The following is a 25,873-nucleotide window of genomic DNA, read 5'->3' as shown; positions in this document are numbered from 1 at the left end:
GCTCAAACAGTGCCACAGAATAGTCATTGTTGAAGCTGAAAGATTTGCATTTGCAGGGATGAATGGAAGGAATCTGGAGGTGGACTTTGGGCAGCTGGCATCACTTGGGCAGTTGGGGTTGGCAGGGGAAGACCTGGTGAATGAACGAACCCCAACCGAGGGTTTGAGATGGCAACAGGCTACTCTGACATTGGAGAAAGCAGCTGGGATGAGCTGCAACAGATGCAACCTCCTGACAGCAGGAGGCCAGAGGAGCACTGCAGTGGTCTGCAAAGGGAAGAAGGCACTACCAAGACATCAGGTGTACAGCCCATGAGTCAGCTACCTGCAAATGACAGAGTGCCAGTGCCGTAGGAGGCTGTGCCTATCCAGGCAGATGGTCTCAGACATTTGTGCTGTGATCTACAATGACCTGAGGACTCACGGCCCCCATGACAGTCACTTACCTGCAGCCATCAAGGTTACCGTTGTCTTGACCTTTAATGTAGCCAAGCCATTCCAAGGATCAGCTTGTGGTACGAGGTGGCATCTCGCAGTCGGCAGCTCATCGCTCCATCAGGCAGGTCACAGATGTCCTATTCTGGAGGGCGGGAGACAATATCCACTTTTACACAGATGGGCCTGCACAGGCACAGAAGGCATTGGGGTTTGTGGCCATCGGTGGATTCCCCCAGGTTCAGGGGGTCATCAATTACACCCACGTAGTCATCAACGCACCGACAGATCAGCCAGTCAGATTCCGGAACAGAATAGACTACCATTGATTGAATGTGCAGCTGGTCTGTTACCACAAGAAGCAAATCTTGCAGGTCTGCGCTCGGTTCCCCAGCAATGTCATGACCCCTTTATCTTTGTGAGAGTCACAGGTGCTGCACTGCTTCAGGCCCACATCCAGACTGTGCGTGGCTGTTGGGGGATAAGGGTTATCCCCTAAAGAGATAGCTCCTGACTCCCGTCCACCACCCAGACACGGATGGAGAAAGGCACTAGAACCAGAGCCATTTACTAACATGGACCTACATTGAAAAGATCATTGGCATCTTGTAGATGCTCTTCCTTTGTCTTGACTGGTCAGGTGGTGCCCTGTAATACAAGCCAGTCAGAGTGTCTCGTATTATGGTTGTCTGCTGCACCCTGCACAATATGACAATACAAAGAGGCCTGGAGATGGATGAGGAGGACCTGGAATGCCACTACACCTCAGAGGAGGACTAGGAGGAGGAAGAAAAGGAGGAATAGGAGGAAAAAAGGATCGTTCCAGAGGTGGCTGGAGCCCAGGCATTTGAGGACGCCCACCGATGTTGTCCCAGACCTCAAGGTGAACAGCAGGCTGGCATGATCGCAAGGGCCACACTAATTCAGCAGCGTTCCACCAGATTGCCTCTTAGCCCTGATGAGCGTTGATCCCAAAACTCACTTTCCAATCTGGAGAACTGTCATTTCGCAATGACCCACATTAGAGAAGTCCTATTGCCAGCCATGAACATGGAGAATGAGGTTTCCACTGCCAGCATTCTCCAACATCACAGAGCATGGAAGTAGAGCAAGCCTAGCCACCCCGCCCCCCAATCCCATCTCCCCACCTACCCAGAATCTCCATCCCCTCTTTTGACATGAAGCTTCAATAATACACATTTCAGTTTGAGCACATAAACAAGTGATATTGTTGTCATGTAGTCTCCCACCTGCCAAGAATGAGGCACACATTATTTCGCCACATGAACATTAAAACTTCAAATTGCTGTTGGGAAGAAAAGAGGGCCTATCGCAAGGAATTGCCAGGCCCCTTGCCGGAAAGACCTTTTTTGCATACTGGCAGACAGTGCTGGAACAATAAACAGAAGACCTGGGCAGGCCAGTTTATTCACATGACTAACTGGCTGTTTGGATTTGAACTCAGAAAGCTCTTGGCTCCTGGACTGAGAACGCCTCTCTGCTGTCTATTCCCATCCCTTTCTGGTACAGGTTTCTTGTGGCTGTGTGTGATTGAATATGAATATGTCTGCAACTGAAGCTAGTAGCACTCTAAACCAGGGTGAAGGAGTGTGGGATAAGTTAAAAGCTCTCTCTATGGAGGAGTTGAGGAAAATGGCTGAGCAGTGTGGGATCACTGTACATGGCAAGGCTCCTAAGGCTAGTGGCCAACCATTTTTCCCTTGAATCCGAAGACGCAGAAGCAGTGTTAGAAGCTGACCCATACAGGGTACTGCTAGCAAAGATACAATTGGAACAAAGGAAACTTGAATTAGAAGACAGAGAAAGAAAAAGGGATAGACAGGAGAGAGAGAGAGAAAGAATATTCCAGAAAGAAACTGAAGAGAGAGAGCTGAAGCGGCTTGAGTTAAGTAGGGGGCAACAGAGTAACCCAGTGAAAGCATGGCCAATATGGAGGAGCGTAATTCAGGGCTGGGTACAGAATTGCTAAAACTCGCTCAATTAATTCCAAAATTCAATGAGGAAGATGTGGAAGCGTTTTTTTTTGTCTTATGAGAAACTGGCAAAGCAGCTAAAATGGCCAGCTGAGACCTGGTCCCTTTTAATACAAAGCAAACTAACAGGAAAAGCCCATGAGGTTTATTCCTTGTTGCCAGATGAGAATTCATCAAATTATGAACTGATCAAAAATGCTATCCTCACGGCGTATGAATTAGTACCCGAAGCCTATCGTCAAAAGTTTAGAAACCTCAAGAAGCACGCTAATCAAACTTATCTGGAGATTGACAGAAGTAAGCAGCTGGCTTTTGAGCAGTGGCTGAGGGCTCTTAAAATACAGCTCAGCTATGAGACTCTCAGGGAAATAATCCTGTCAGAGGAATTTAAAAACTCTTTCCCACTCTCAATAAAGACCCATGCAGAGGAGCAGGGGGTTCAGGAAGCCTGGCAAGCGGCCGTTCTGGCTGATGAGTTTACTTTAATTTATAAATTGGTTTCCCATGGGAGAACCTTTCCTAGTCACCCCCACAAATCCGAAAAGGACAAAGATTGGGAAGGTGAAAGGAACCCAGGCACTCCTGGAAGAGAAAGGATAGCAGGGGACACAGGGGGACCCCCTGCAGCCAAAAAGGAAGGGACTATAAGCAGAGTGAGACCCAGAGACCTGTGTGCTTCCATTGTAATATTGCAGGGCATTTAAAAGCTGATTGCTGGAAACTAAAGGGGAAACTGGGAGGGTTAATCAGGACACACCCGCTCAGTGTAGACACGACTCTGATAGAAAGCACAGAACAAGCTGTGGCTTTAACTGCAGTAAGAGTGCAACCCAGGAAGCTTACTATGGCCAGTGCAGGAAATGTTAATAGGATTGCTGAAGGTCATCAGTGATTTGTGTTTGAAGGGAAAGTAACCCCATACCCTTCGATTGGGGCAAGCAAGCCCATAGTAATTCTCAGAGACACTGGGGCGACTGGATCCCTTTTACCGGGAAAAGGTTTGACCTTTCCCCCAGAGAGTGCAGTGAACACCAAAATGGCAGTGAATGATGTTGGAGGGCAGTGCAAGCCTGTACCAGTACACCGGGTGCACCTGGAGTGCAGCCTAGTTTCAGGACCGGTGACCGTAGGGATTGTCCCTAGTTTGCCTGTGGACGGGATTGACCTGCTCCTAGATAATGATCTGGCGGGGGTGAAGGTGGTAGCTCCCCCAGTAGTGAAAGACAGACTACAGGAGGTCAGAGAGATGGGGCAGGCGCAGGAGACAGTCCCCTGAAGTGTCCCTGAATGTGTAGTGGATCAAGCCATAATCAAACCAGCACCCACAGAGGACACTGCATTGGCACTGCAGGAAGATGACCATGAGGTTTGCCTGTCCGAGACTTTCTTTGGAAAGTAAGGAGTCCCAGGGAATGAATTAAATGGATTTTCCCTAGCTAAAGCTCAGCAAGCCGACCCGCTATTGCAAGAGTTATCAGAGGCTGCCCAGTCTGAAAGTGAAGCAGAGGGAGTCCCTGATTGCTACTATTTAAAGAATGAGGCACTGCTGAGGAAATGGAGTTCTCCTCACAGACCTGAGAGCAAGGAGTGGATAGTCGTTCACCAGTTAGTGGTGCCACAGAGGTACTGAGGAAATATATTAAGAAGGGCCCACGAGAGAACAGTGGCTGTACATGCTGGTATACGAAAGACCAAAGTCCGCATAAGACAGCAGTTTGACTGGCCAAAACTCCACAATGCTGTGGTGGAGTACTACAGGAGTTGCCACATGTGCCAGGTTGAGGAGACTTTTGACTTAAGGGAATGTGTGGTTCCCTTTTCCTCTGACTGTGGGGGAGGATTCTTTGTTAATCTCCCCTTTGTTCTCTGGGACACTCCTACCTGCAGGTAGTTGTACAGACTTGACTGCATTCTCCTGTGACACTTCGACTAGGTGAGGCATCACCCTCACAGTTTCTGTGCCCTCTACAGTGAAACCTGCGCCCCTAAGTCCTGTACAGGTGTTAGGAGGACCCTCCAGCAGAGGGCTGGTGAACTGTAAGTGACCCCTGCCGAGAACAAAAGGGGACAGGCAGGCACACGGCTGGCAAAAGCTTAGAAAGAGAAGGGGAAAAAGTGACCAAGAGGGCAGGTTAAAGGAGTCCGTGAGGAATCCCGGATGAAAACCCCTAATGTCCAGTCAATCAACCCCGAGAAATTTGAAAAGTTAGACCCCACATCCTCCTACGTAAATGCAGACTCAGGAAGCACCCCACCGGAGTTGCTCACAACATTTACAGGAACCTGCAGAGACAGAGAGAGAGACCTCTAGGGGGCACACAAACCATGAGGGTGATGCCTCACCTAGTCGAAGTGTCACAGGAGAGTGCAGTCAAGTCTGCACAAATACCTGCAGATGGAGTGTCCCAGAGAACAAAGGGGAGATTAACAAAGAATCCTCCCCCATAGTCAGAGGAAAAGGGAACCACCCATCCCCTGAAGTCAAGGGTCTTTGCATGACTCAGAGAGTTCAGGATAGACCCGCTCACTACTTTCTCTCCTGAGAAAAAAAGGGGGAAATCAAAGCAGCACTGGGACCCATAAATGACCATTTTAATAAGCTTTAAGATTGGTGAATGAATGAGAAAAATACATGGTTTTTCTTTCTGTATCTTATATTTCTCTCAAACCTTGTAATGAAATGTGTCTTTTTCAAACCGCATTTCATTCCCCTGGGTGTAGAATGTCATGCAGGCCCCCAACTGCCAAGAATGAGGTACACATTATTTTGCCACGTGAACATTAAATCTTAAAATTGCTGCTGGGAAGGAAAGAGGGCCTATCACAAGGAATTGCCAGTCCCCTTGCCAGAAAGACCTTTTTTGCATACTAGCAGACAGTGTTGGAACAAAAGACCCAGTCCCTGCTTCTCCAATACACAAGACCTAGTCAGGCTAGTTTATTCACATGACTAACTGGCTGTTTGAATTTGAACTCAGAAAGCTCTTGGCTCCTGGACTGAAAAGACCCCTCTCCTGTCTGCTCTCATCTCGCTCTCACCAGCTTCGGAAACCAGAGTGTTTGAAACTCAGAAAAGCTTTTTTCTCTTGGACTGAGAACACCTCTATCCTGTCTGCTCTCATCTCTTTTTCACGGAACTGAAGGCCCACTGAAGAAACATGAACCCCAAGAGAGAAAAGTCTCCTACAGTGAACAAGGTTTAAGAAGAATACTGGGCCCCGACGAAAAGCAAGACTACCTACAATCAAGGACTACAGCGAGTTCAGAGCACAGTAAAAAACCTCTCTTCAGAGATTGCCTCAAATCTCTCCATTTTATTTTTCTTCTGCTCCTTTCTGTCCCTATGTGCACATCGTGTATGCATGCTAGCGTGGGCCACAGCGTGTATCCATAGGCGTTAACCAAATTAGAGTTTAAGTTTATGGTTTAATAAATTTCACTTTTCTTCTTTAAACCTAAGAAAGCCTGTTTATGCTCATTCCTTTGCCTTATAATTGGAAAGTGGTGAACAAGGATTCACCAAGGGGGAGCTCAAAACAAAGTGTGTTTAAAATTAAACTGTTACAATAAGACCAGGTGAAGACAGTAAAAGACCCCTAGACACCTTTCACACCTAGTCATAACATTATAATGAAAACAAAAGAGCAAACAAATGTGGACAACAGCACCCAGGTGACCCATTGAGTGAAATTAATGGTGTGGCACCTTTCATTCTCTATCACTTCTATTGGGTGCTCCCCCTGTGGCAGAGGATGAGATAGAGGCAGCCTGCTCCCTTCTCTCTGCCTCTGGCTGAGATGCCCGTGGCTTACATCTTCATCTTGGACATGCCTGTGGGGATGCCTCCACCTTGCAGGGGGGGTGCCTTGTAAAATGAGGTACCATCCCTGCAGGCATGGGGGGGGTCCTTTCTTCATGGGCAATCTGTGGCCCACGGAGGATCTCCACCAGCAAAACGTACAACTCCATGCCCCCCCTCCTCCTGGACTCCACACCCCTCCCCCGCCCCGCCCCATGCAGGGGCCTTCTGGACAGTTACCAGTGATCCCGCCTTACTTAGCTGTGGTCTGGGTTTCAGCGCTGGGCCTTAGTCTAAGGCCTCTGCAGTACTGGCTGTGGCCACCGCTCCCAGTGGTGTTGGGAATACTACTGAGCTGCTGGCCCTGTGATTGGCCGGCAGCTCTTGGAGGCTGCACCCCGGCTTTAAAGGGACAGAGATCCCAGCGTGGGACACTGAGACTTCAAAACACCAGAGGATCACTCCAAGGGGCACAAAATCCACCGCATACATTTTAATTGAGTTAGATTGCTCCCCTTTTTGAGTGACTTTTCCAATGGTATCTCATCTCCTGTATAACCGATACCACTAAAATAGATTATCTGATCATTTTCTCATTGCTGTTTGTGGGAGCTTTCTGTGTGCAAATTGCCTTCTGCTTTTCCCTACATTACAATAGTGACTACAATTCAGAAGTTCTTAATTAACTGTAAAGCACTTTTGGATGTTCTGAGGTTATGAAAGGTGCTATATACATGCAAGCTCTTTTGGTATTTTTTGAGTTAAAGTAGCATCTGTCAGTTTGAAATTGTTGACCGAGTGTTGCAGACTGGCACATTCCAAGATCCAGGACTGTGTGCTGAGGGATGCACTAAAGATTGGGGCAGCCTCCGCAAAGGCTCAATGGGGAAAAGCCACCGTGTAAGGCCCTCCCTCCATAATACACGGAGGGGCTGGAACCTGTATAAAACCCCTCGGCCTGTATGCACCAGAGAATGTTTTTTGGTATGTAATGCAAATATACATTGTAAATATAACTTGAAATGGCAAGTGTCGTGAGGCAACTCATATAAGAGTATTGAAAGAAACTGATCTTTATTGCACTTTATGAAATGTCCAATTCAAATTGGTTTGTAATGTATTTTTACAAATGTTATGAATAAAGTATATTTCTGGAAAAAAAAATGTCGGTTTGAAATGAGTGCACTGTTAGAATCTGCTTTGTTATACTTACTAATCAAATCATTGTCAGCTTTGAGTCAAGTTATTCTCTTTAAGTTGTTGACATCCTGAGACCTCGTCAAGCTAGAATAGGTATGAATATCGCAGTTTGGCTTAACAATGTTGGCTAGGAAGTCTAATGGATAAGTAGCCAGGATGTCTCCTGTTTCTTTGTATCATAGAAAATGCTGGAAATACTCGGCAGGTCAGACCGCATGGGCTGGATTCTATGAGATTGCCTCCGAGATCGGCGGTGAGCACAAAAAACTGGTGGCCTGTCCGTGTGGGCCGCACACCAAAGAGCCGCTGCAATCTTAAGCGCGGCAGCACATTTAGATAGCCGGGACTGCCCGCCCCCCTCTGCCCCCCCAATCACGTGGAGGGGGTGGGCTGTCCGTCTCAGGCAATGGTGTCAGCTACCTGTGCGCAAGCGCGGATGCCATTTTTAAAGGTCAGTCAGCCTTGCCAGAATATTTAAATGTTTAAAGACATATACCTCCAGAATTACATAAATAAAGTTCCACTGCCCCTTTCCCACCCCGCCAATAACAATTACGTGAACTATTTGCCCTCGCCCCCCCACCCCCAAAACGCTTGCTTTTAACATCTGACCTCCCCCCCCCACCCCCACACCAAAAATGCACAAAGTTTGAAGTGCAACCCTTCCCACCATCCCCTACACCCATGACGTTTATTTGACCTCATCCTGTTTCCCCCCCTCACACTGATAAACTTACCTCCTCTCCCTCTCCCACCAGTGTCGCGCCTCGTTTCCCCGGATGGGGATCTGAAGGTGCGGGAGTGCCGGCCACCACGCCAAAGATTGAGGCAGGCCCTCAAGATCATGGGTGAGAATATTTAAATTAATTAATTTTATTGACTTAAGTATTGAAATTGTAGTCCTATCACCCAGCAGTAAGGGGGCCACCACAGAGCCTCACCGCTGCTGGGAGGATTGGACTGGGCCCTGCTGGTGTCAAGGTCCGTGGCAGGCCTTATCCGGAGCCATCTTCAGGCACCACCAGCACCACCCCCTCCCCCTCACCCCCGCCATGGATTACAACGTCGAGGGCTGCTTAAAATCCAGCCCCATATGTGGGGAAAGAAACAGTTAACGTTTCAGGTCAATGACCATTCATCTATTTTATCATAGCCTGGAGGTTTGTGCAGAGGAATCTCATTTTCTTACCCATTGCTGAGCATCAGGTAACATGACTTGACGTCAAAGGTGAAGGTTCTGGACTTTAGTGGGACAGATATTTAGGGTTCCCTAGTACAGGGAGGGCCCTTCTGGGAAGAGCTCAAGGGAAGTTGGAAGAAAAGCACCTACAGATGTCAAGTCTGATCACCTTGGGTCTGCAAGAAAGTATAAGTTTATTGTGTAATTGTAACAATTCTTGTATTTTTACGTCAGAGTAATAAACTTGCATTTGGACAACACACTTGAGGAACCGTTAATTAAAGGATAATTTCTTTCGTGGACCATCTTTCATATTTATTCTCTTACATCACCACATTTATCTTGTGTGGCTTACAAAATTTTTTCTTAAATTGCTTACTTAAAGATTAATTTTATAAAAGTTAAATTGCAATCCCATACTAAATCTCATGCAATGGTAAATATGTCATCAGGAATTAATTCAGTGAGTTAACCAAGTCTTTTCATATGTGAACTGAAAGTTGGCATTCCATCCTGACTGGGCATTTTCGTGATCTGATATAATAAAGTGATGTATCCATTGGGAAATTAGGATCCAGAAGATGGGGAATTGGTATGAATAGGAGCTGAAATAAGACTGCCCGAACTCACTCCATAGTTGGATTTCAACCCAGAAATCAATTTATGCCAGAGTAAACAGTAAACAGTGTTTAAAATGCAAAGAAGAAGGTTAAAATGTTGTACAGGTGTTTATATAAACAAATATATCCCACTTGCCAGTGGATTAACCTGCTGCAATGTGAAATGGCAACTGTGAAGCAATTTGTTGCAGCAAAATCATGTATGATGAGTGTTAACTATTGAACAACAGCTACATGAACTAAATTGCCCTTACTTTATTTGAGATATTTTAGTTGTGCTTGGATACAATTAGATTCAGCTTTTTTCTGAAACTCAGTTCATTGATATTTAAAAGTCTTTTTTGTGTGTGCTTCCCCCTTTAGAAATACTACATACTGCATGAAGGTTTCAATGTCATTGATTGTAGCTGAAAATGATACAGGCCTTTGCTACAATGCAAGAATGAAATATTTTGAAAAAGCTGAACTCAGCAAGAGTAAAGAGATATCATGTCCAGACATTGAAGATTTCACCCTCCCAAACAGTGAGCCTGTTATGTGGTATAAGGTAAGACCATAACAATTTATTTTATATCTCGAATACAGTTTTTAAAAAGCTCTCTCATTTGTATTGAGTAATGTTTTGTTACAAAGGAAAATTACTGTAAGGCAGTAGAAATGGATGCTAATAGTGTGCCATGGTATTTGAACAGGAATGCAAGTCAAAGGCCTGGCGACAATCTGTTGCCCAAAAGGGGGATACTCTTCTGATCCGTGAGGTAACAGAAGATGATGTCGGAAATTACACATGCGAACTGAAGTTTGGAAACTTTGTGGTAAGAAGAACTACAGAATTGGCAGTTACAGGTAAGTGCTTGAACTCAACTGTTCTACATTTTGCATTTGTGAATTTTGTTTTATATAGACAGATTATTGAAGTATCATTAGTTTGAAATTACAGGCTACCTTCAGACATTTATATGTAATGGTTCCGATGCAGTGCACACAAGCGGGTTGGTTAAGTTGTAGTTCTGTTGTAACTTGCTCCTCCCAGCACCGGTACAGGATAAGTTATCTCCCATTACTTTTACAATTCTGTCCAGGGAAATCATGCATTCATATAAAGTAAATTACAGCAGACTATACAGATTATTAATTCTTTTACTCTGAATTTTGCACATTTGTCATCGTATCCCACTATTAGCACCACTCCTGAGAGCAACTGCTTTTCATTACTGACAGCCCCTCACCTCTGCAATCAATTCATCCGAAATAGATTCTTTGGTGTTGGAAACAAAGAGGAAAGATACCCAGCAATAATGCAAAACAAGATCAGGGATGACTTTCAGACAGCTGAAGATCCTATTTTGGTTTGGAACTTGAACATTTTGTTTTGGCTTCATTATTTGTCCACATATTGGTCTCCCACCAACTTGTTTCAGCATGCATATCCAATTCACCAGTAACCACACAACATACTATACATAAAATATAAAGAGGGTTTAGCAAGATTTTGATCAGGAATGTAGGACTTGGGTCTAATTGATGTATTTTCTCTGGTTGAATATTCTTATTAATTTGTACTATAGCTTGTGTTATAGCTAACAACATAACCAAAGTTTTGACAATTTGAAGAGACTTGTCAATCGATATATTAACAAAGTAGATGGATAATTCAGATAACTTTTAAAAATAATTTTGGCACTGTAAGTCTGAGGTTGGCAGTTTCAAAGCAGCTGCAATTAAAAATTAATTATGGTTTCACTCATGGTTATCTTTTTAAGCAAAATTTCCCAGATTGATGAACATAAGGGGAATTAAAAATAACAAAATTGTGACTATCCACTTATAATTTGAGGTGCATGGCCCTGCTATTTTATTGAACCAATATAGTTTAATATTATAAAGGAGAAGACACTTAGCAGCCTCCAATTTAATGAAATCCTAGGAATACAGAAAGCTAAGGAATGACACATCTAATTTGTCCTATTTTTGTGTGTCAGCACGAAACTGGAGTTTTTAAAGTAATGAAATTCATATTTCATTTCCAGAATGCCAATGACCAGCCTGAGTCTGCTAAAAGGCCAGTTTAAATTATTCAGATGTTCCATAGTAGCTTCATCAAGTCTCCATTGCTGTCACTGTGAACTCTAGCCATCAGTACTTTTGGGGACAGCAATATAATCAGCTGGCTTGACATGCAGTAGGATTGCAAAAAAAATGTATTCTGGACAAGTTCTGGCAGGTTTGCGTCTGTTCCTGACAGGTAGCTTTAAAATAGGGAAGTGAAAAGATTCACCATACAGCCAATAATCTTCATCAATAAGGTTACAATGTATTAATCTTCTAAGCAATCAAATGTAATTAGATTAGAAGAAAATTCTAGAGATCAATCATGTCCTGTAATCTATCACACATAAGTTCCCATTCTAATTTTACTTGAATGCGAAAATCTTCTAGAGAGTGACATGCAGTTTCTGTGATTGTGCTAATCCACAAACATTAATGTACCTTTTATTAATTTGTGTTATTTAAATGGAGAAATTAGTTTGGCCATGCATCAGATTGCATATACCCCTCATAATACATGAAGTTTTCAGCACGATTGTACATTATAGAGTCATAAAAGCTTACAGCACAGAAGGAGTCATTCAGCCCATCATGGCTGTGCCAGTTCTTTGATAGAACTTATCTAATCAGTTTCACTATCCAGCATTTTCCTCACAACTGTGCAATTTTCACCCCTTCCAGTACTTAAATTATGAACGCAAATGCCAACGAAATTACCTATCTTAATCTTTATGAGTTGATATTATGTGTTATGTGGCAGTATCTTTGTTCAAAATGTATGACAGTTTAATGAAAATCATTTGTTTCTTTAAATGCCTGAAAGTCGAAGGAAAGCTTTATTGCACTGTGACAGAATTAATTTTCATTAAATTATATTTCACAAAGATATGGGAAAGTGTGTTGAAGGACATTGTAGAACAAAATCTTACTTTTCAGAGTCGTCCCTTTGTTGAAAATTCATTATCTTTCAAGCTACTTATCAGTTACACCAAAGTCATATTTTTGTGCTTTTTTTGTTGCTCCAAAAATGATTGTTTTATGACTTGGACTTTCATGAAGGCATGGTTCTGATGAATAGGAATCAAATACCAAAGATACAGCAGTAGTAATTATCAGTCCATTATCTGAATATGACTTTAAATATGCTAATATGCATTGAGCGAAGAATTGTTACTTATCTTCAGACATATGCTCTATGACACCTTTCTTGATTCTACTGCTTGGATTCTTTCCTTGACATGCATCTTAATTTAAGTGAAACTTGTGTTCTATAGATTTGTGTCAGCTGAAATAATGAATTTATTATGTGTGAGTACAAATGCGGTGGTTTGTACCTCCTATTCTCTTCAGCAGAAGTAGGATAAAGTGGCTACAGCATAGCATAGTACAAGTGTAACAATGATTAGAATAGGAGAAAAATACTGTCGATGCTGGAACTCCGAAGTGAGAACAGAAAGTGCTGGAAAAACTCAGTAGGTGGAGAGAGAAAACAGAGATTACGGCTGGAATTTTACGGCCCCCCCCCCCCCCCCCCCCCCCCAGTGAGCGGGCTGGTGGTGGGTGGGGGATGTAAAATTGAGTGGGAGGCGGGGTGTTGGGTGAGGTGGGGTGGGGGGCGGGTGCATTCCCGACCCCCTCCCGCCTGGCTGCAATTTTACACTGGGTGGTGGCGGCGAGAAACGGCTCGCCCACCCCCGGCCAATCAAGGCCCTCAAGTAGCCAATTAACTGCCACTTAAGGGCCTCCTCCTGCCACCGCAGGTATTTTACCCTCGGTGGTTGGACAGCAAAGGCCCTAAGAACCCTGCCAGGTAAAACCAGGCTACCTTCTTGCGGGCTGAGGGGTGGCCCTCCTTATCAGGCACCCTGTGCCCCATGGAGGACCGACCCCCCGCCCCCCCCCCCGAAGCCTCAGCCACCCCCAATGCACAACACCGCTCCCGGTGGCGCTGCTGGGACTAAGAGCTGCCAGCCCATTGATTGGCTGGCAGCTCCATTAGGCAGGACTTCCTGCCTCAAGGAGGTGGAAGTCCTGCCCAAGACCCATTAAGGGCCTTGGGAGCGAAAAATCCCGGTCTGGCTCCCCAGGCCTGCCGGAGGTAGGCTCTCCACCGACTTTTCAGATGGAGGGCGGAGCCTCCCGCCCAACGTAAAATTCTGGCCAATGTTTCAGGTCTGTGACCTTCTTTCTGCTCTGTGATCAACAGCCTGAAGGAAGAAGCTGGCTGGATAATGTTATCGCAGCCTGACATACTAAGGATCAGCAAATCCTTTTATGCTGGGCTGTGTAACGTGATGCCCACAGACAGCATGGCTCCCAGTCCTTTCTGCCCTCCATCACAGAAGTCTTAGATGACAGTATGCGGGAGAGTCTGGACAAACCGCAAACTCTGGATGAGCTGACAAAGGCTGGAAGGTCCTTTGAGACGAGTAAAACGTCTGGAAGTGAGCTGCATTTGACTTGGGGAGATTGGATCAGCCCAGACCTTACGGAAGTATATGAGAGTATGCTTCTGGCTGGCAGTATGTCAGAATCTATGAGGAAAGGCATCATCACCCTCATCTACAAGCAGAAGTGGGAGAGAGAGGAAATCAGAAATTGGCGGCCCATCACACTACTGAATGTGGATGACAAAATTCTGTCTAAGGTCAATGCCAATCAAGTCAAGTCAGCTCTGGAGTTGGTGATCCATCCTGATCAGATCTGCACTGTACCCGCTGGAAGATTTCTGATAGCCTCATGTTCCTCACGGACACAATCGCCTATGTATGGGACAGGGGGGTGGACACCTGCCTCATCAACTTGGACCAAGAGAAGGCCTTTGACAGAATATCGCACACCTACATGATGGATGCGCTCTCCAAAATGGGGTGTGGGGAGGGAATCCGTAACTGGATCCAACTGCTCTACACAAACATCAGTAGTACAGTTTCAATCAATGAGTGGGAATCTGAAAGTTTTCCGATCAAATCTGAAATCAGGCAGTACTGTCCTCTCTTTCCTGTCTTGTGCGTGTGCTGTATCAAGCCTTTTGCTGAGTCCATCAGGAAGGATATAGGCTTAAGAAGGGTGACCAATCAGTGGAGACACTCAGGTCAAAGTCTTCATGTACATGAATGACGTCACCATCTTCTGCTCGGTTCTGCTGTCACTGCACAGACTGATAAGCATCGGCGATCAATTCGAGCTGGCCTCGCGAGCCAAAGTAAATTGCGGCATGGTCGTTGAGAACTGGGCCAACGGATCCTTTGTTCCCTTCACCGTCATGTCAGATTACTTGAAGTTGCTGGGGATATGCTTCAGAAGGGCCAGTGCGTACGTCAAAAACTGGAAGAAGCATATAGCCATGGTGAAACAGAAACTGGGCACGTAGGAACAGCATTCCCTCTCCATTACAGGTAAGAACCTAGTCATCAGGGTCAAGGCGCTCTTGTTGCTCTACATGGCGCAGGTCTGCCCCATACCCTGCTCCTGCACTGTGGCGGTCACCTGAGCCATCTTCTGCTTTATCTGGACATCAAAAAAGGACCTTGTCTGCAGGGACACGATGTTCAAACCTCTAGATAAATGGGCAAAAATCATATCCAGCGTGCCCTCATCCTGATGGCCACCTTTGTGTGTAGCTGCATCGAACTATGTATGGACCCTCGGTACACAAACAGCAATGGGCAGGTGGGGTGATTTAATTTGGTGTGAGTTGATATTTACCCGACAGTGGGTTTTTGTTTGTAATTAAGTTAGCTGCGTGTTTGCGGCAATCAGGGAGTCACCCTGTACTACGGCGGGTTCAAGCTTTCCATACATTTGCATAGCATGATTACTTATTACCCTACAATTTTTCCAAATGGTGTCCTACCTGCCAAAGTAAGTTAGCGGCGAATGGGAATTTCATGACACCTAGTTCACGTTTGTTTAAAAGTGATGTGCACCAGCTGGCTTTGTGCAGTTATGGCTGAGGTCAATGATTTTCTTGCTTGAACTCTTTAGCACAAGGACGGCCAACATTGGAATGGATGTTTGTCTCCAGGCTCTGGACCAGCAAGGGTGATTCATTTGTGGGAATGGCAGGGAAGGCATGGGGGTAGGGGTGTGGTGTGTATAGGGTAGGGGTCTCAGATGGGTGGAGGCACAACGGAGGGTAGCTGGGGAGGACACAGGGTGTGGTCTCAGGTGGCTGGAGGTCCAGGGGAGGTAATGTTGTTGTGTCCAGGGTGTGTACTCGGTGTTTTTGATGCTGCAGTTGGCTGGGGCGGTGGGGTGAGGGGTTGTTCTGAGCAGAAGATTAGAGTGATGCTCATGACATGCCTAAAGGGAGGGGTGAGTGCTGTCCACATCAGGGTGCTGTGGGGCGAACTCAGGGTACTGGCTGTTGGAGGGTACGGCCACAGTCACAGGGAGCAGCTAGATTCGATAAGGGAGGAAGGTCAAGTCTAAGGGTTGGGTATTCTACCTCATCATTGGGAGGGGAACGGAACTCGGCAATGACTTTGAGATGGAGTTTTGGAGAATCAAGGGCTAGAACTGGCATTTTGAGGTCATGGGTGTAGGAATGGGGGGAGGGATGATATGTATAAGTTAATAGTTATCTAGTCCAAGATAATGGAGGGAGTTTCAGGGGTCACGTTGGGTGGGTTAGGAGTGATGGGTGCAGACTGGAAGGTGGCAGGAGGAGTTTAGAAGGCAGGGAAAATCACCTCAATTGTCACATGCACAATTTTGCCAAATGATACTGGAAACCACATGGCCATTCAAGGATTGCAAATCAATTGGGAGGAGACCAATGTTGGGTAGTTGGATATCAGGCTGGGTACAATGTGAGTCACATACAAGCTGTCTGCTCATTATTTCAATGGTAGAGCTCCATGGCAAAACCTGGGTGATTTTTTACACTGGTCTCATTTTAACAGTTGCTAAGCTGCAAAGGAATGGGTCTAATACACCCAATTCTTCTCCTACCACGGGAAGAAGAGCAGAGGATGTGACTGAGGAGGACTCTTGCAGCTCAGCGGCTGATTCCGTAACGCGAGCAGCAGGCAGCACAAGAGGGCGAGGCTGCTCAGTATGAGGCCATCCAGGGAAGGCATCAGAGAAGATGGGCGCTCGCACGTCAGTGTATTATCAGGACAAGGACAAACTACCTTGAGATATCTGAGAGTCAATGCCAGAGACACCTGAGGATGTCACATGAGATGTTCACTGAAATTTGTAGGATCATTCAGCATGACCTACAATCGTGTGGTTTTGGTGAGCAGTCCATGCCAGTTGCCCTCGAGGTGACTGCCAGACTCAATTTCTTTGCTAGCGGTGCTTTCCATGGCTCAATGGCTGACATATGTGCCATCTCCTAAGCTGCTACTCATAGGGCATTGGTCACCTCTTTGTTGCACCTATTTCATCATGCCAATGATTTAATCTATTTCCCAGTAGATAAGGACAGCCACGCAGCAAGGTCAGCAGCCGTCAGCACCATTGCTAGTTTCCCTAGAGTGCAAGGCATGATCGACTGTACTCGTGGCCATGACAACTTCCTGGGACCAGTCAACTGCATTTGTGAATTGCAAAGGCTTTCACTCTTTGAACGTTTAACTGGTTTGTGACCACAAGCGACAAATCATGCAGGTTTGTGCTCGCTTCCCAGGGAGTTGTCATGACTTATGCATTTTGCGAGACTCACAGTTACCAGGGATTTTTAAAGCACCAGCCCAGGTTGATGGCTGGATCCTGGGTGACAAGGGTACCCCCTTTGGACATGGTTAATGACACCAGTGCAACATCCCAAATGTGCAGCTGAAGATCGATACAATGCTGCTCATGCATTCACCAGAGCCATCATTGAACACACCATAGGCTTGCTGAAAATACATTTTTGCTGCATTGACCGGTCTGGAGGGCTCTTCAATGTGCACCACAGAGGGTATCACGAATAACCATTGTCTGCTGTGCACTGCACAACCTGGCAATGCAACGCAGACATATTTTGCATGCGGAGGAACAGGAGGAGCAGCAGTCTTCCTCAGATGAGGATAAAGATGAAGAGCTGAGGAGGAGGACAGTAATATGAATGAGAATGTTATGGATGTTAGAGGCCTGGGGAGATGTGCAAGGGATATCAGAAAGGACCTTATCTTCAGACATTTCCGCCAAAAGTGATGCACTTACCAAAGTGAAGCTCAAACATTAGAAACTTCAACTTTGCAGAATGTTCAAATACCCCTGTGACCTGAATCATTGCTGTAATGTAGAAGCACACTTCGAGGAACATCAACAATTGCACCTGCAGTGGAGATGAGCTTAAGCTCATTTGAACTTCATTGAAAATTACCTGCGTCTCCACGGTAATAGTGTCTTGCATCCAAGCATATCCCCGGAACCATAAGATGCTACACCGTTACAGCACTTTGATTATACCAGTACGTCAAAACTGATCCGGGTATCCGGGTTGCAGTGGTGCTGTAGCAGCTACTATACAAGGCTTATAAGAGAGTGCCCACAGAACTTGCATTGGAAGGCATGTCACTGTGGAATACTGTGGAAAATCTTCATGAAACAAGCAGTGGTCATTGAAGACTGAAGGCACAAATGTTAACTCTAACAACACAGTGGTTATTCTCTAAAATACGTTGAAAAAATAAATGCGTGCGAGCCATAAGGCGAGAATAATCATTTTCCTTTTCAGATCACAAACTTTAAATGGTATACGGCAATGTATGTAAAAATAAATCAAATAAATGTATTTCACACTATGATACTTTGAATGAACACTATTATAACAACCTGTGCCACCGTCATGCTCGTAATTCCTTAATTTTCCTTTTTAGAGTCATAGATTTGTACAGCACAGAAACAGGCCCTTCGGTCCATTGTGTCTGTGTTGGCCATCAAGCACCTAACTATTCTAATCCCATTTTCCAGCACTTAGCCTTGTATACTATGGTGTTTCAAGTGCTCATCTTTCACTACATCTAGGTGCTATCCTGACATTAGCAGCTGAGGTGGAGACAGTCTGCTCATTGCACTGCCCCGTTGCCCTGAATGACTGTGGCGGGTGTCCTCTGGAGGTATGGGGCCTGAGGGCTCCATCCTACTAAGGGTCTCCAATACTAGTGCTCGAGGATCTACCATGGGCTCGCCGATTGGACTAAGGGGGTCAGTGTCGGGGGGGAGGGAGGGAAGATGAGATGCCGCTTACACTGAGGGTGTCCTGAGAAGAAGGCTTTGGGGCAGCTGGCACGCGCTCCTCCTCCGCCTGGATGCTCGGTGGCACCTGTCTGTCTCGTTGAGGGGATGGGGCACCCGGGGAGAGGTCCATTTTTCTTTTTTTTTTCATTCATGGGATGTGGACGTCGCTGGCTAGGCCGGCATTTATTACTCACCCCTAATTGCCCTTGAGAAGGTGGTGGTGAGCTGTCTTCTTGAACCGCTGCAGTCCATGTGGGGTAGGTACATCCACAGTGCTGTTAGGAAGGGAGTTCCAGGATTTTGACCCAGCGACAGTGAAGGAACGGCGATATAGTTCCAAGTCAGGATGATGTGTGACTTGGAGGGGAACTTGCAGGTGGTGGTGTTCCCATGCATTTGCTGCTCTTGTCCTTCTTGTTGGTAGAGATCGCGGGATTGGAAGGTGCTGTCTAAGGAGCCTTGGTGCATTGCTGCAGTGCATCTTGTAGGTGGTACACACTGCTGCCATTGTGCATAGGTGGTGAAGGGAGTGAATGTTTGTGGATGGAGTGCCAATCAAACAGGCTGCTTTGACCTGGGTAGTTTTGAGCTTCTTGAGTGTTGGAGCTGCACCCATCCAGGCAAGTGGAGAGTATTCCATCACACTCCTGACTTGTGCCTTGTAGATGGTGGACAGGCTTTGAGGAGTCAGGAGATGATGTTCCTCGTCCTCCTGTTGCTTAGACTCTGCTGCATGGAGCCCACGGCTACAGTGATGGAGTGCAGGTCAGATCGCATATGGGTTAAGTGCTCAACCAGATTCGCCATGGGGCTCACCAGACTTTCTGTTGAGGACGCCATACGCTCAAATGCCTCAGACATGACGGATGTCATTGCTTGCACGGACTCCTCCATGGCACGCGCAAAGTCACACGTGACCTCAGGCAGCGTCGACATATTTTTCCCATGATTTCTCTGCACTTCCAGCAGACTTTTTGTAGTCTCAAACAGAGGATCATCATCAGCGTAGGGCTGAGCAGGGGCCTGGTCCCCAACAGTCCTCTGATTGTCAGGGAACCCAGCTGTAACATGCTCCCTCAGCTGCTGGGATGTGTCTGATTGTGATTGTGACCCAGATTCTAATCTGACCCCCCACCATGTGGACCGTGTGGATGTATCTGCACTAGTGGAGGTGGAAGAAGAGGCAGGTGATGGTGCAGCTTCTGGGGCATTGGTGGCATCTTCCCCAGAGGCAGTGGCTTGTACCTCACGGTGTTCCGCTGGTCGAGTGTGGGCACCTACAGTGGCAAAACAAACAGGGACACATTAAGCATCATTACATCATGAGGTCAGCACCTTTTTCACATGTTCCTCCTGTGTTCATATACGTCTGAATCTATAAATTGAACACTTCATCCTTACGCTTTGACGATCCTGCCTCGCTGTCTGCAAGTGCTCGACCTCCATCCTCTCCAGCCAACTCTGCTGCCTCCTCTTCTGCTGGGGTCAGGATTCTTAAGTCTGGCAGTCATCCATCTGTTTTGTTCTGCCGCCATAGTATACTGAGGGGCTGGAACCCATGTAAAACCCCTCAGGCTGTATGCACCAGAGAATGTTTGACTTGTAATGCATATTTACTTTGTAAATATAATCTCTGAAGGCAAGTGTCATGAGGCATCTCATGTACTGTATTGAAAGAAACTGATCAACTGAAGTGTATTGCACTTTATGTAATGTCAAATTTGAATTGTTATGTCATTATTTTACACGTTTTAGGAATAAAGTGTATTTTTGGAAAAATAATTTAAGGTAAGACACTCAAAATGCTTACAGGAATGACTGATGTTGCCAAACCTGAGAAGATAGCTACAGCAGGCCCATATTTATGATATTACAAGGTGCTTGACAGCAGTGTCTCAATGATATTCTCCTCCCTTTGGTGAGGTCCATAGCCTTGCTCTCCGGCTGTCTACAGCACAATAACAGAGTGAGGTGATTAAGCATATATCAATTTTGTGTTTCAATGCACTAGGCTACTCAGATTTATCTCATTTTAAAAAAAAAATGCCTTGTGTGAAATTTGCAAATTATACCCATTTAACTGTCTTGTCAGATAAAAGAGACCTACATTATTTGCTTAATATAAATTTCAAATCAAACATGGACCAACCATGGGAAATACTTAAATATGAGCAAAATAAGGTACAGGTTAATTGCATCCTGAATAAATGGAGCGAGTCAAAGGCTGGGCAAAACCAGGGTTTTAGAAGCATGATAAATATCAAAAAAGACAAGAAAAATAAAAAGCATACTTAAGCAGCAAACAGAAAAAAGAATGGCAAGAGAGACTAGGAGGAAAGTGGAAGGATTTAGATAAACACAGAAGTAGGAGAAGGATAGTCAAATCCAGGGTGCCACATTTAAATATGAATAGGCCATTTTGTACATGAAAGCAGTAGAATAATAGAGGAGCTTTTTTGTCTCCGGTTTCACAGGTAAATGTGGGACTTTCAGATTACTTGAATAGGGAGTGGAAGAGCAATTATTAGAGCTAAATATTCAAAGCAAACTGTACTAAAACAGTTATGGAGAAAAGGGAAAATTCCTTTTGTCCCATTTTAACAGCTGAAATAGGTGCCACGCACAGAGTGCACCCCAACTGGGAGGCCCAAGGCCAGCTTGAAATTGGGCATCATGCCTCATTAACATAATTTGGACAAGCTGCTGGCTGTTTATTAAAGTGAGTGCTGGGTTGCTTAGCATATCAGCAGTGGCCTAAAGGTAATTCCAGATCAGCCATGATCTCATTGAATGACAAAACAGGCACGAGGGGCTAAATGGCTTCCTCCTGTTCCTATGCTCCTACGTTGGGAGGAACAGGAGAATGGGAATAGCACTAATTGCAGGTTGACACTTGAAAGTGCTATGAAATCAGAAGAATCAGGAATGCTCCTGCTGACGCCACATCAAACTCTTTTCGAAAAAAACTTACAGGTGGAATTTTATACTGGTGGTGGGGGTCTCGACATTGAGGGAAACTGATGCCAAGAACCCCGCATCGCCTCTTCTATGGATGGCCCGCCAAATTTAGTGCCAATCAGGCATTTAACTAGACAGCGGCGGGCCTGCCATAGGATTCAGGACCCTGTCACCAGAGGTTCAGGCCTTGCAGAGCTGCCAGCCAATCAGAGGTCAGCAGCTGCAACTCCACTGTGGAGGTGGTGGCTGCTGCTGTAGCTGCAGCAACCAAACGAGGAGCGGCGCTGGAAACAGCCTTAGTGTCGGACAGGGTGGGAGGGGTCTTGCGGGGTGGGGCTTGCGCGTGAGGGAGGAGTGGGGTCCCGTAGCAAGGGCAGAGGGGGTGCCTCTCCACAGCCCCCTCCCTTCCTGATGCCGGGTTCCTCGTTCAAAGGCACTTAGTGCCTGAATGAGGAACCACCACCACCCACCCACCCACCCATTCCCCCCCCCCCCCCCCCGCCCGGAGCCAGGAAGCAGCTCGCACATTTTTTCATGCCGTGCTTCCTGCGTGGTGACAGGGCCACCCGCTGCACAGGTAACTGTGACTGCAGTGGGAAGGGGCCCTTGGGTGTTAAATACCCAGTTAAGAGCCTCAATTGGCAGTGGGGCGGGAAGGCCGTTCACAGGCCTTCCCACCCCACCACCATCCCACCTGAATTTATGCTCTCCTGTTCTCGTTGCAGGCGAGAGCATAAAATTCCACCCACTGTTTTAGTGGCAGTCACTTGTTCGGCAGCATTCATACCTGGACAATGCTCGTCGAGCAGACCTGACACCTGTTCCACTCAGTGCAGCACAATTTCCCTGAGGGGTCTTAAAATAAACATTCGCCCCCTTATTTACATAAGCAAGAGGCCTAACAAATGTTCTAGGCAGCCACCTGAAAAAATGTTCCCATCCAGTATCAGGTTGAATGTCATTCGGGCATCTTTTGGGCACAGGATGTTGTTCTTTGAAATTGGCCCTCATTGTGCCAATTTAAAAACAGTAAAACAAAGATAACAAAGTCCAATTCCTGCCTTATACTTTCGAAAATAAATGTAATTGAGAGCCACATTTGAATTTTATTTGTGTAATCTGCAACTTGTCCCCTTTTGTTGTTTGATTATGCTATTAATATTCCTAATAGATGCTGCGAGTATTTTACAGTACTTAAAAAATCGTTAACATTTGTGCTAAAAATATCATTGATTTCCACCCACACTTCATTTCCTGTTTATGTGTATAGTCGTGGCATTATAAATGTGCAGGAATAAAGCTGTTTGCAAGATCCCTTTTATAAAATAATTACATTGCTGAATGGTTACAAACTCCTTCATTGTTTCGCTTTAATGCACAAAGCATGAAAATCAGAAGAAAAAACTCCTCTAAATTTAATAGAGAATCCCAAAACTTGACAGGTTTCATAGGATGATTCCCATACTGTAAACTTCCCATTTTGCCCACATCATTAGAGAAGGCCCAGAGCTAAGGCTATTATCCCAAGGATAATTCGTCTTAGATATTCCTGCTCATTTCCTATCAACTGGTTAAACAACACTGTTACGACCGAGGCGGGAGGAGTGCACTGTTTTTTCGAGTTCCACTTCTCCACAGGTCACAACATATATTTAAATGTTTACCCAGTTACTGATATGGTCAATCACAGACTCTATTTTTATCCCGGAATAAAATACACCAACCAGGTTTCTTCAATAAACAACAAAATTATCAGGATATTATAAAACAAGACTTAACCAGTAACGAAGAAAAGCATTAACACACAGATTGAAATATGAAAGTTCCCTTTTACCTTAGTCCCTCTCACACATACACACACACACACACCGGTTAACCAAAAAATAAAGAGAGACTCTCTTTAGAGTTCTGTTACAAAAATAAAAGACAGAAAAAGAATACTTTGGCCAAATACTTGCTAATTCTTGAAGAATAAAAGAGATGTGGAAAGATATCATTTGTCCCTTTATTCTGGCGTCCCAAATACGCGTAGACGGCTGTCACTGGGATATTTCTAGAACAGTTCTTTGCTGGCGACGTTGAAGATCAGTTTGACAGGCTTTCCAGGAGAAATGCAACAACAGGGATTTCTGGCAGGTCGTTCAGGAGGGATGCAGCATCAATTTCTCCATTTCTTACACTTGCTTCTAAGAGCTTCTCAAAGAGATGGAAAAGGTGGCACGCTTGTCAAAAAGATGGAAAGGGCTGAGCTGAGGTTTTGTCCTTGGCAGATTGATTTTTTAACTCCTTTCAAAACATTGTCCACACCCCCACTGACTGCCCAAAGCGAAACCAAGAACAAAATATCAAGAGTCAAACTTCCTAACCCCCTATAAATCTGGATCAGTCACTTCTCCGTAAACATCCTCCCCAGGTCAAAAAGCGACCGCTGGGTACTTTTCTGAAGACAGGCGATTTCCAATAAGGGTTGTTTACAAACTGTCATGAATACCCTACATGCCAAATGGGAAATATTAATTTCATCAGTTGGAAACTTGCCTTAGACTTTTGCCGGAAATTCTTACAAATAACGTTTTTAAAAAGTAAACTGGCAGCCAAGATGGCCGCTGCAATTTACATTCAAAACAGCAAAGGATTTGACTGGAGACAACATGACTGACTTAACCTAGCCAGAAAAATGCGGTGCTCTCTGATTAAATTACCTGAAATAGCTTCAGCAACGGTCGTCAGAGGCCATTGACACCCATTGACTTTGAAAGAGCCAATCCCCCACCAAGTGTGACTGGACAGCTTGAGGGGTAGCGCCTTGAATTTCAGAAAAGTTTCCAGAAGGATCTCATTAACACCACGAAGAGGTTTGGTAACGTCATGTGACTGTGCGGCTCTGGAAAGAATGTAAACTTTGGCAGACAGAAAGCAGAGGGCAGTAACTGAAAAAGCCATCAGCGAAGCAGCTCTCTCTCTCTCTCTATCTCTTCAGTCAGACCGTCACAGCCAGCAACTCGGGAGCTAAGAGGATCAAACCCCTCTTCTGCCTTCAGAAGCCCTAAGAAGAGTGAGCCCACCATTGTGCATGTGGCCCAACGAGGACTTCAGGAATGCAATTTTAACTGAGGACTCTGGAACTGATCAATTGTATTTAAATTCCATTTATTCCAAACTCTACTCCAACCACCAAAGCTGTTTTCCCTCTGTAATCTATTTGTGTGTGTATGACTCTCATGTGAATGTGTACATGAATGCAAAGCATATTTTAATAATTTTAACCGGGTTAGAGTGTTAAGAATAATAAATTTACACCTTTCTTGTTTAAAAACAAGAAAATCTGTCTGATTGGTTCTTTGGCAATTATATCAGAGGAGCAGGAGCAAGCGTTCACTCGGGTGGTAAGTTCAATTACTGTGTAAAAATGATAAATCCTGTTGCAGTCAAACCAGAGAAGGGGGTGAAAGGGGGAGTCTGAGATCCCTTCCTCACCTGGCAGTAACAAAACCAAGTCCAAAAGACCTTCCGATGATCTCACTTTTGTAAAAAACACCAAGTCCGGCATCTATGGGATTCTATTCAGTTTTAAAACCCAAGTTCTCAAAACAAATTTAACAAAAATGGAAGCACTTTCATAACAACACTGACTATTATCTGTGAAGACATTCTCTAAGTTGTGGAATGTTGTGTAGGTAAATAGAACTGTTGAAAAATACATTTGAAATGGGAGAGGAAGAAGAGATTATTTCATGGAAAGACAGTCAAGGAGCAGTTGTTAGACTGATTCCAGGTTGTAGTCCAAGTAATCCTACACAAAATATGGGGCTCATCTTTCTTTCTCAGTGCTGTACAGGATCAGTTATGTGGAGCACAGTGGAAGTCGTTCTCGGAGGACCTGGTGCTGAGCACTGGAATGTTCTCTGGAGCTTCATTTCGGCATGCATCAGACATGGACCAGGCATATGTAGGGCCACATGCAGAGCATTGTTGGTTACATCCATGAACCGAAGAGGAATTTTGATATTTTTGAGACTTTGGAGGCAGTAGGATCCTTAAAGTGGCCGATAGAATGGAGCCCCAGGAATGAGATATCAATATAGGTGACTTCCCTGGTGCTTGAAACAAAAAGTATTAAAAGTGCCAGCTACACCTGAGTTGGAGAATGCAGACCTGAATTGTTCGTTTCAATTCTGTGATCTTCTCTTTTAGTGAAATGGAACATCCCAGCACGGATTTGTAAAAGGCAGATCATGCAATTCAATTTTTAATGAAGTAACAGAGAAGGCTGATGAAGGAAATGCGGTGGATGCTGTCTATATGGATTTTAAGAAAGTGATAATGTACCACATAACAGGTTGGTTAACAAAATTGAGGCTCATGGAATAGGAGGGTCAGTGTCCAATTGGATAAAAATTTGTCTTAAGGACAGAAAATAGCGAGTCATAGTAACTAGGGGACAAGAAATGACTGACAG

At 45.2% G+C, this 25,873-nt stretch overlaps 1 protein-coding gene across 1 annotated transcript in view; it reads left to right on the top strand.

Moving 5' to 3' along the window:
• Positions 1-25,873, top strand: part of il1rapl1b (interleukin 1 receptor accessory protein-like 1b) — an 838,919-nt gene that overhangs the window by 142,019 nt on the left and 671,027 nt on the right. The window contains exons 3-4 of the mRNA XM_068039961.1: positions 9,592-9,775; positions 9,921-10,074. Coding sequence (XP_067896062.1) covers positions 9,592-9,775; positions 9,921-10,074 — 338 coding nt within the window. The remainder of the gene's footprint in view (positions 1-9,591; positions 9,776-9,920; positions 10,075-25,873) is intronic.

Source organism: Heterodontus francisci, chromosome 10 (assembly GCF_036365525.1).
Source record: "Heterodontus francisci isolate sHetFra1 chromosome 10, sHetFra1.hap1, whole genome shotgun sequence".
Taxonomy (NCBI): domain Eukaryota; kingdom Metazoa; phylum Chordata; class Chondrichthyes; order Heterodontiformes; family Heterodontidae; genus Heterodontus; species Heterodontus francisci.
Note: the sequence above shows the minus strand (reverse complement) of the source record. Positions and strands in the feature narration are given on the sequence as shown.